This window comes from Barbus barbus (genome assembly GCF_936440315.1).
Source record: "Barbus barbus genome assembly, chromosome: 33".
Lineage (NCBI taxonomy): Eukaryota > Metazoa > Chordata > Actinopteri > Cypriniformes > Cyprinidae > Barbus > Barbus barbus.
Genome location: NC_136761.1, coordinates 14886289 through 14898689, shown reverse-complemented (window position 1 = coordinate 14898689; position 12401 = coordinate 14886289). Strand labels below are relative to the sequence as shown.

The window sequence follows — 12401 nt, the reverse complement described above, 5'->3', positions numbered from 1 at the left end:
ACAGAATATTTTGATTTTGCTGGAAGGCATTTCACTGTGTTCCCATTTCTCTATCACCTTTTTGACTTGCGCTAGCTTCATGTCAAAAGGCCAAGCTTTTGTATTCAGGGTCGGTCAGAATTTTCACTTTTTACATTGTCTTCGATATGCCATGCATGAAAAGAGATCTATTCTTCTTCCACTGAGACTGAAGAAATATGCAAATGATATGAAAATATTTCACAATGAAATTGAAATGGCTCACGCCTGTAACCGAGAGTGAAAGTGTGTTCAGAGTTTTCACTCTGGAGAAATATGAATAAATTCATATTTTGCTCATTTTGCTGTGCACCGTATCTCTATGGACAGGTGTAATCTTTCTGCCGCAGGACAAGATAAAGCACAGCTGACCTGGGATCAGTCTATGAGCCAGTTATTAAAAAAGGAGACAAGCTCGCCTGCTCATTACGGTTTTCAAAGTAATGCAATGAAACATGGCTAAAAGTGATCCCCAGCCATTCTCTCAATATATCAGATTCAAGCATCAGATACCATATATGTGAACAAAATAACATGCATTTGAACAACGGCTCTGATTGGACTTAACTTAAACTGGACTTTTAACTTAAAATGTTAAAGGAACAGTCCACCCACAAAGGAAAATTCTGTCATGATTTACTCACTATTTACTCATTCCATACCAGTATGAGATTATTTCTTCTGTAAAACAGAATATTTTTTGAAGATAACCAAACAGTTTCAGTTCCCGTTGACTTTCATTGTATTTTTTATTTTTTTTGTTCATAAAATACTGCAACCAAGACTTTAGTTACCAGCATTCTTAACAACATCTTCTTTTGTGTTCCAAAGAAGAAAGAAAGCCATACAGGTTTATATTTATTCTGTACACTCATAAACCCGTATAGTTACATGTTTCCCCTTTTGTTCCTTTTCTATTTTCAATAAAACCCTATCTATATGTGAGCACAGCAGTTAGATGTTTCCTTGGCAAATTTTTTAATTTAGCACAATTTCACAAAAATGGGCACATTTACAGAACATGCACACCAATATGCTGATAAATACCAAAAATCAGTTCACTAAAATAACCCAATTTACCCATTTACATTCAAATCAATAACCTGGCAATGCAAGTAAACCTCATTTACAAGGCCATATTAAAAAATGTGTTTATTCCTTGGTGGTAACAACAAAACGTAAGCATCCATGTATTCTATTTGTTATGTGAGCAGTGATGTTAAATAAAGCATTAAAAACCACAGAATATTTCAAAATGTCAGACGGAAACTTGCACAGACTCATTCACCTCTTGAAGTTTCTATGACTGTACTAATGTCCAGTGGCTGCACAAGATGAGCACATTTTTTTCTTAATCATTTTTGGGTCAACGTCAAAGTTTGAGATATATTTTGACTGGACGCACTTACATCCGCCATAAGCACGCTTTCCTTTGAAATATTACACATGCACACTTCAGTAAACCGACAGAACTCAGATTAAGGTGTTTACATGCTGAGATGAAATTGGAGTAACGGGCAAAAATCTAGCTAAAACGTTAATAAAGGAAAATTATTGTATGCGTTTACATGATCACATACATTGTTGGCTTATAAAGTATGATTGGTTTAAGAACATGTATGTAAGGCACTCAATGTTCAATATATTATAAACATCCAAATGGTTTCATTTGCAAGTTATAAAAACATGTATGAAAGATTAATGCAGCAAATGCTCACTCAACAGGCCCAGAACTTTCCGGCCCCAATCCATCCTTACTGTTTAACACTGCAACATCTCTGTTTTTTCTCTTTTATCTGTAAATTGACCTGTTCAGTTGGTTTAAAATTGGTTATTTAGATAAAATCATCATGACAGACACATGTTAAGAAGGTCAAGAAATGTCACCTAATTGCAAAGTCAATTAAACAGGTGAAAGAAAAGAAAGAGATCGATTTTGTCATACTCTTGTTCATTCTTACCTGTGAGAGCTCACTGCTGTCAACTCTTCCATTACTATCTGCGTCAAAGCGTTTGAACATCATGTCCACCAGATGCTTCCTAGTTGCCATATCGTTCTCGTGGCTGCCATGGTTACTGGGGGTCAAGTACCTTTGAGCGTGTAAGTCCAACATCTTGGTCTTCAATTTTTTATAATCTCCCAGATGACAGTTATCATCTGTGAAGAGTGGGAGAGAAATGATGGTCAGATCAGTGTATATGGAGATGAATTCGCTGTTCTGCAGCATCACTAATTCATCAATGCTGTGACGATATGGAGCCCTTTTCAAAAAATGGCCATGTGAGGAATCTAACAGGTCTGTCATGTAAATAAATGATGAGAACTTGCAGATTTTGTGGATCTCACAAGAAGAATCGGAAGAACTTTAATATTTCCAAAAACATTGGCATTTAAACATTTGGCAGGAAATTTCATCAAATATTATGCATTCTCTAGGAATCAAACCCCAGACCTTGGCATTGCTAGCACTATGTTTTACTAGACGCAGGACTGAAAAATGACAATTAACTCCAAATAGATGTCAATACTGATCCTCAACAGAACTGTATTCTTTTTTTTATTTTATTATGTTTATTGGGTTTTTCAAGTTAAACACAACATACAAGATACAGAATAATCTAAATATATAATTCCCATATAGACTACCCTATAACATACCCCAGACCTCCATCCCATAGTGCCACAAATAAACCATAAATAAAATCAAACAAGAAAACAGAGATAATTAGATGGTATCTAGTCATTCTGTCCTGTTATGCCCAAATAAGAAAGGAAACTACCCCAGAATTTGACTAACAAATCTTGCCTTTTTTTCAAACGAAATGAATTTTTTTCCAAAGGTACAGAACTGTATTCTTGACTGTAAACATTAAAAGCATTGAATCTCTGCCTTTTAAACACTCACTCACTCACTCACTCACTCACTCACTCACTCACTCACTCACTCACTCACTCACTCACTCACTCACTCACTCACTCACTCACTCACTCACTCACACACACACACACACACAATGTATTATAGGTTTATTTATATTTTATCTACAGAAACATTTTAATTTTGCTTTTCAGAAAGAGGGTTTCAATGATGAATGATCCCAATAAATAATACAAATGCAGTGTAAAAGTGCTATATTTTTTCCACTGTTTTTTGTTTTATGAACATTAGCACAACTGTGGTCCAACAACAGCTGTACTGATATTCATATAAAACAAACGGCTGTCATATATTTCACACAACAGTTCAATATATTTCAAGTGAATATTAAGCCAGTTACCTTTTATGATTTTGTTCCACAAATGCAAATAGCTACAAACAAAGCCTCAACAGAACAGCTGCATGGCTCCAAAAAAAGTTGCTCATTCTGAATGCACAGACGTTACAGTCACGTGGTTTCATTCCTGAATGAAGCAGTGTTTTAAATGAATCTTTTGAATGAACAATTCATTGACTCACTCATGAAGACAGTTACTTGCTGCAACCCATTGGCATAACTATGTTATTAAGTTATGCTTAATTCTAGATTAACAAAATTCATACATTTGATGATAAAAAAACTGTCATTTTATTTGTTGAATTGACTGAAACAGCGGAATAATTCTGCCAATGAAAAATGACAAAGGACTACACTGCTGTCGTGACAATGCTAATGGGCTGCAGAAAAAAAAAAAAACGCTCTGTGTTACATAAACATGGCAGAGGAGGACAGCCTCTGTGCATTATTCTAGAAATCGTGTCAGAGAAAGCGCTGGAAAGGTGTTAGGGACTTGAAACAGTTGCTGGAAAAAACAGCTGGGAAGTCTTGTCAAAAAGCATTTGACAATATTTGAGGTGTTTTTGTCATTATATGTTGCTCAGGTGGTGCAGTGTGGCTTCTTGTGAGAATACCGATGTTGTTTCTGGAGCATGAGAGATGGATAATGAAAGGCAGAAGCAGAAATGAAAGCTACAGAGGGAGAAAGAAGGAGGATGAGGAAAAGCACCTGGCTTTAAAGACTGTCAGACTAGTTTCACTGACAGATGTCAAGTCAGTCACAGCTCATCTCCACATGACTGCACCACTAACTACAATGTGTGTGTGATATACTGAGATATATGAATATATGTGTCTGAGCCTGGTGTGTGTATGTGTGCTGATCAGCTATAGCGTGCCACACATCACAAAATGGCCTCTATTTGACAAGCCACCGAGGCAGGAAAGCTTCCTTCCTTAGAAATGGCAGAATGAATAAAAGATAAATGGCTGTCTACCATCTACCTTGCCCAGAGGAGATGAAGGTCAGTGTCGTCAAACCTGTGTGTGTGTGTGTGTACACGTTTGCACACGCAGCACATTAGTATTCACATTTTTTGGCACGTTGGCAAATGAAGAACTGCATGTTTTCTATCATATTCCAGAACTGCAGATGTGTGACCGGGGGAATATTCATACTGCATCATCCGCCTGTGATTTGACAGCTGTACAGTTCACAGCAATGTTGCAACCGTACAGAAGGCAAAGTCTGGAAAGCTAGAGAGTTCTTGAATCCGAGCTTCATGAATGAGCTGTGTTTCAATAGGAGCCCATCTACCTGTGCTTTGATTTTCAGCGCGGACTGAAGCTGTGAGAAATCTTGTTTTTGGAAATACGCAGCAAAGATTCATTTGCAGTACAGAGATATTATAGTGACACAACAGGGAGTTGAAAAAATGATGACTTCCAAACATACAGAAGCCCATAGAGGCCATGCAATACTTTTTTGTTTTTTTGTTTACTTGAGAACGCTTATTTTTCTTGTGATCTTGATTTAAAAGTTATCTTGTGTTAAACTGTTTTTGGCTTAAATATTTGCATCTTCAGGGCTAAAAGTCTTCAAGAAATCCATTTAACTTCCCAAAAAAAGTTCAAACAATCAAAATTCCTGAAATAGAAGTGCGTTCACGCAATATCAGAATTCCCGTAATTACGAGATTCCAACTTGTAAAAAGCATTCACGTCCTCGTAGAACTCGTAATTACAACTTGTGAACTGAGAGTCTTCTGAGAGCTATGACTTGTACCTCATGACCGCTGCACCACCTCATCACCGCAGGCCCTGTTTAGGCCTTGATAGTGAAGTGACATACTGCCAAGTATGGTGACCCATACTCGGAATTCGTGCTCTGCATTTAACCCATCCAACGTGCACACACACAGCAGTGAACACACACACAGCAGTGAACACACACAGCAGTGAACACACACACAGTGAACACACACCCGGAGCAGTGGGCAGCCATTTATGCTGCGGTGCCCGGGGAGCAGTTGGGGGTTCGGTGCCTTGCTCAAAGGCACCTCAGTCGTGGTATTGAGGGTGGAGAGAGCGCTGGACATCCACTCCCCCCACCTACAATCCCTGCCGGCCCGAGACTCGAACCCGCAACCTTTGGATTACGAGTCTGACTCTCTAACCATTAGGCCACGACTTCCCATATAGTGTTGACATAGCAAAGCATAATTCCGAGTCCGAGGACATGAACAGCTCAGAGTAGAACGTCACGTGTTGTCATCTCAAAATTATGGTAATTACGATATATGAGCGTGTAAGTCTATATATATATATTATCGATATACGAATGCAGCATAAATATAGTTAATATGATTGGATGTGTGCAAGTAAATGAAATTTAGGTAAAAATCCTAGTAATTATTTATTTATTATTATTATTTTTTTAATTCATTTTTATGGCTGAAAACTGGTAAATGGCTCATATAAATATTTTTTAAAATTGCCTAAATAAATAAATGAATAAATAGGTTTGTTTTAAATGTTAGTGATCATAGACATCACATCATTTAAATGTACATTATGAAAAACTAATGTTTATTTTGAGATTTAGATTAAATTTAACAGTGTTATGAAAGCATTGGTGTTTTTGAAGATTAGGCAAGCATTACTTCAAGGCAAAAGTAATCTAAATGTAAAACAATAGGATAAATGAACATGCACAACAAATATTTACTAATATTGATAAATTACACCCACGCACATGCACACGTACACCCACACACATTGGTTTCCAAGTGCTCTGTCTATTCATTCTCCAAATTTCTCTCACAGGGAAGCACATTTACAAAGTTCTACAATGACCTTGCTGTCTTTATTTGCTCAACCCTCATCCCTCAGCGGGTTTCTTATGGGTGAGGGCTATTAAATATATATCCGTCCTCTAATGTACAACACAGAAGCTATAGAAGTGCCATAGAAGGTCACTGATAATGGATCCATCATGCAACTGTTTCTCATCTCAGTAAACATGCGCATCTATCTATCTATCTATCTATCTATCTATCTATCTATCTATCTATCTATCTATCTATCTATCTATCTATCTATCTATCTATCTATCTATCTATCTATCTATCTATCTATCTATCTATCTATCTATGAATTATTTATGCTCTAAGTTTACTCTGTTTATTTTTACATATTCTGTTTTCATTTTAATTTTAGTTAGTTTTAGTAATTTTGTCATTTTTAATATGCCTGCTTATATATATATATATATATATGCCTGCTTATATATATGCATATGTATATATAAGCTGACATATTAATATATATATATAAACAGACACACACACACACACACACACACACACACACACACACACACACACACACACACACACACGTGTATATATATATATATATTTTTTTTTTCAAGTAATGAGAATGTTTTATTGTTTTAGTTAACTACAGTTCACTTTTTTAAAGAAATTAAAAATTTTATTCAGCAAAGATACATTAAATTGATCAAAAGTGACAGTAAAGATATTTATAATGTTATAAAATATTTCTATTTCAAATTAATTTCTAAAATCCTGATGTATCACGTATGGTTACATTACACAGCACAACTGTTTTCAACATGAATAATAATAAGAAATGTTTGAGCACCAAAGCAGCATAACAGAAAGATTTCTTTAAACAAGGTCTGTCAAGTGTACATTTAAAGACAGTCTTGATATTTAAACTTAAACTGGAATTTGAAAAAAAAAACATATTCACTACACTACCCTACAATTCACTGTCTGACTACGCGCCAGAGCCTCTTAAAACTGTTCAGAAGATCCGTATTCTTTGACAAGCATTACACAAATGCATTGCTAAGCACAAAGACATTTAGTACAAGCCATAAAATGATTCTCAAGTGGCCTACATGATTTGCTTTGAAGTAAAACTTGACAAGTCCAGGCAGCCCAGACGGATGACACAGAGGAAAAGCAGATTGATCTTTCCCGGTTTGAAATGGGCCTAGACGGCCACCTGCATTCATATCTGCATGTGACGTATGGGACCCTGGTTCACTCTGAACTCCACGCTAGTAAATCAAGTCAGATCAGGTGAAATTCAGTCCTGTCTGAAGGTGGGTTTAGAATAGCGGCTTTAATAAAAACAACTTGAAGGACAGCTAAATAACATTAATGAGCCACTTTGATCATTTAGGTAATTATGAGGGAATAATAACCTCATTAAGGAATAATAACAAAACGGGCATGCTGTAAGTCATTATTTTGGGTGAATATCACAGATAAAATACCATCACTCAGCTCAGATTGCTCATCAGCACCTTTATTAATGTTACATGATTCTTGACTTTGTCTGTCTAGCTTGATTTAAAACAGGGGTGTCCAAACTCGGTCCTGGAGGGCCGGTGTCCTGCAGAGTTTAGCTCCAACTTGCCTCAACACACCTGCATGGAAGCTTCTAGTGTGCCTAGTAAGAGCTTGATTAGCTGCTTCAGGTGTGTTTAATTAGGGTTGAAGCTAAACTCTGCAGGACACTGGGCCTCCAGGACCGAGTTTGGACAGCCTTGATTTAAAAGGACCCCAAATTGAAAATTCTTTTATCATTTACTCACCCTTAAGTCATTTGAAAACTTGCATTCTTCTGTTGTCTTCTTCACACAAAAAGAGACTTTAAACAAAGTTGTAATTGTTTTTGTCGCTATCAACATTGGATTCCACTGGCTTTCACTGTATAAGCAAAACAACACTAAAGGTCCGAAATTTTCGTCATTTAAATGAGACAATGATATGATTTTCTTTGCTAGTGCTATTGCAGAAAGTGTGATGAAAATGAAAGCAAAGCAAGTTTTCTGTCTTGTAAGTAGGTACTAATTGTGTTATTTTTAATGCTGATTTAAACTTTTAATGTTTCTTTTTGTAAAATATTGTTAAGCATATGGATATAATAAAATATGTTGAAAAAATTTCATAATAAACCTCTTTTGGGATAAAAAAAAATCTGCCTTTAGGACATCTTCAAGGAACCTAAATGAACCCTGAAAGCAGCTGGATATTGCCTCTAATTCTTTTGGTCTATTTATGTTTCTGTACATTTTGTGCATCACTACTGCTAAACCTGAGCTAATTTTATGGCTCTGTTGTACTGATGCCGTGAGAGCAGCCCAGGTCGTTGTAACAGCAGTAGGCTCTCCGTGTGCAGGCTTCAGTCTCTCTTCTCACAGTACATCGCTCTACATGCTCTATACATCAAACACACACATGGCTTCAGTCTCCGATTTGGTCTGAGGTCGCTGACTCCGCTTTTTAAGGGCACAGGGCCAGTGCAATTGCTGTCAAGTTCTGGTGCTGCAGAAATGGACGTGTGAACACAGTGGGCTGTAAAGTCTGTTCTCTCTCTCTCGCTGCGCCTGACCACCTAACATCTCACAGGAGAATTTCACAGGCAGTGCATTCAATAACAATCTACCTGCCGCTGGATATCCATATGAGTTGTTGCAATGACAAATTTACAACTCGCTGGCAGGCTATTATTCAAGCTCTCCCAGTGTGATGTGTGAGTGGAAAACTTTGCATTTTCCTAGTTGTTTTGTCGTTTTTTCTGTTTCCCCTCCCTCTCTCATTTTCATTGTTTTTGTCTCTCTCTGTCTCAGTAGCGCTGCTTTATTCTACATAAAGTAAGTCATCTTCTCCAGCTGTCTACCTCTCGTTTCACCTCTAATTTGATTTCCACACTCTCTTTTCTCCTGTCACTGGTTCTTTCTATTCTTCTCTACCCCTGTCCCTTTATCTCTGATTTCTCACTTTCGCAGACGCTGGTGCACCTTTGAGGAGCTCATTACCTGCCAGCAGACATGGATGTGGCTTCTCTTCAGGCTGGAGGTGACAGTGACATTAAAACAGCTCAGGGTCTTATTATCACTCTTCTAAAACTGCAACCTAACAACCTATTTCTCCTTCTCACTGAGCTGTAAGAAATATAACAAGTTTTATATATATATAATATATATAAGACTCAAGTAAGCTGTTAAAAAATTTGATTATTTTAACAAACATTGTGACTGCAATATGAAAAGCATATGATAAACTTCTCATTAAAAATAACGGTGACAAATCACACTGAAACAGCAGCTTTTTACGTTCAATAGGGTATTAAATTTTGTATTTAAATATATTTTAAATATTTAAATTAAATATTTCAATATTATTTATATAATAAATTTTTTATGTATTAATAAACAACATACATAACATATAACAACACATTCACACACATAAGCAAATTAAAGTTTTCTTTAAATTTATAATAAAATATATATATATATATATATATATTTATTCAGTTGAGTGAATGATTCAAATGAGCCACTCATTGAAGTCACTAGTTGCCACCTACTGGCTTCCACTGAACTAGCATCTGAAACTATCTCTAAATAAACAGACTGCCAGTCTGTCTAAAAAACACACTTGGAACACCATTTGTGCATTAGACTTCTATTAAAAATTTAGCAAAATTGTTTGTAATGATGAAAATGTGTACAACAGAATGTGAACTCATTGCACCTGCTGAAATGGAGTTTGTGGGAAGTTCAACACCATATTTATAGAGAAAATCGAGCCCACTTTAAAGCACTCAGTGTACGCATTTACTAAAGCACAGCTTTTTGCAGTTAATAAAACACAAGACCACATCACAATATCAATTTTAATTTGATTGCACAGACTCAAGTACTGTACTCTAGCCAGTTTTAACAAGGTCAGTGGAAGCGAAATTCACAGTTTAACTGCTGAAGGTTCCATACACACTCAGAGGAACTGACTTTGACAGACATAACGAGTGAGAAGCTGACAAGGCCATCTCGTCAAGAAGAACAATATTTTGGCATGGCTCGGCTGAGCCAGCCACCCTGAGGGTCGGTGACAGAGAGACTAGATATGAGAGGAGGACAGAGAGATGTCTTAAGGCTCTGTCACTCTTTTCTTCTATGTGGGGCTGTTTTTAGGCATTGGTATCAGATGAATTTGACTGGGCCGCTGTTGTGGTCAAGAGTTGCTGTTGAAGAATGCTGCCATTGAGGACTAGGGAGCAGCAGGTAGAAGAAGAGATATATAACCTTATACCATCAGCAGAAGAGAGGATTAACAAGACAAAGAAGGACCATCTGTTGTATTCAGAATAAACTTGTGACAGGAGGAGGAACAAAAAGCTTCCTGATCTTGTAGGTTTTGTCAGAGGAAGGATAAAACAAACATTATGAATAATCAGGGAGACAAACCTATAGTGATATAGTACAATACACACATATAAATATTTATCAAACTGTAATGTGTAGGTGTAAATTAATTTCACTGTGATATTAATTAACATTAATTCGTCTTGTGTGTGTATATATATATATATATATATATATATATATATATATATATATATATCAATTTGAATTTATTTGAATTCTTCTAATTCTACTTCTAATTTTTTATTTTTTTGCATTCTGTTTATTACTTCAATTACTGTTAATTATTTTCTCAATTCCATTTTGAATGACACAAAACTGGTTCCCAGTGTGGACAGTGTATAGACAAACTATCAAAAGTATAGCCTACATATGAATTCACAAACACCCAACAGAACATCCATGAGTGCAATCAATCCCTCTACCAGACCCAAGGTCACACAAAATCACACAAATGTTACTGTAGATACTGAACCAAAACACACACACATTCAAGCACACACAGACACGTGCCTCATTAATGTCCCTCTACATAAGAAAACTGATACAAATATGTTAAAGCAATCAGCAGTTCTCAGACTTTAAAAAAAATACATGATTGACGGTACATGTCCCCCAAAGATACCATTCAAAACTTCAATGGTTGTATGTTGCCCTTGGTTTGCCCTCAAACCTATAGCTGACTTAAAGAGCCACTATGTATCTCAGCATTCTTGACAATCACGGGACATCCCATTCATTTAATGTGTGTCCAAAATTGGGCTCAGCCCACTGTGGCATTGGGCCTGTGTGTAATCAGACTGCTGGTGATAAACGAAGTAATCTGTGGTATTGGCAACCCGCTCACTCATGCTTTCTTTTCGTGCTGGCTGGTTGGGAAGGACTGTCAGTCAAACTGATGGGGTTGTCCAGCAGACACTCTTCACAGCGGCCTTATGGGAGAACTGCAACAAACGCCCTGTTTTTTAATCAAAACACCAGCCACTTTGCCTTTTGTAATGTATTAAATTGACATTCATGGACTGTTCACAATGTGCCTAACAACAGTCTTACGTGAAACGTGAAAAATGCCTAATAGCCAGGTTGATCTGAGACAGTTTATTCAAAAGTTTGGGTTTGGAAAGATTATTTATTCTTTAGATTCTTTTTTGAAAGTCTCCAACTCAACAAGGCTGTATTTATTTGATCAAAAATACTGAAAAATAGGAATATTGTGAAACTGTACAACAGATTGTTTTCTGTTGTGATATATTTTAAAGGGGTCCTATTATGCTTTTTCACTTTTTGAATTTTAGTCAGTGTGTAGTGTGTATGTTTGAGGCATAAAAAGATCTACACAATTACAAATCTCAAAGTCCACTCTAAAGGGAGATATTTCATTTTTTAAAAATCCCTTTTCAAGAACTACAATGAATGGCTCGTTTGCACCATATATATATATGCTAATGAGGCATCTACGTATATATATATATATATATATATATATATATATATATATATATATATATATATACGTACATGCCTCATTAGCGACTGTTTCTATGGGCCGCTATACGTAAGCCGTCCGCCATATCCACAATCATGCACAGAATGGCTCAACAGCTTTGTGAGAACCTACAGCATGGTGAATGACGTCAAAAATACCGTTCCAAGATGGCGGCTGCATCTACGTGCCTGGAGCGGTCGAATACGGCATCTATATGTCTATGGTTTAGACTACAAAGTTGTTTTCCTGTATTTGTGATATCACAAAATAAATCCTGCCTACAGAAATTAGAATAGTTTGCAGGTGGGGAGAACGCTTGGTTGAGAACTACACGTTTCAAAATGGAAACCCAATGCGGGTGTTTTTATATCACTGTATTTCTGAAGGAAACCG

At 36.5% G+C, this 12401-nt stretch overlaps 1 protein-coding gene across 3 annotated transcripts in view; it reads right to left on the bottom strand.

Moving 5' to 3' along the window:
- Window positions 1-12401, bottom strand: part of LOC306853166 (follistatin-related protein 5-like) — a 141814-nt gene that overhangs the window by 67561 nt on the left and 61852 nt on the right. For all 3 annotated transcript variants that reach the window (XM_079390372.1, XM_079390371.1, XM_079390373.1), the window contains one exon: window positions 1980-2176. In XM_079390372.1, coding sequence (XP_079246498.1) covers window positions 1980-2176 — 197 coding nt within the window. The remainder of the gene's footprint in view (window positions 1-1979; window positions 2177-12401) is intronic.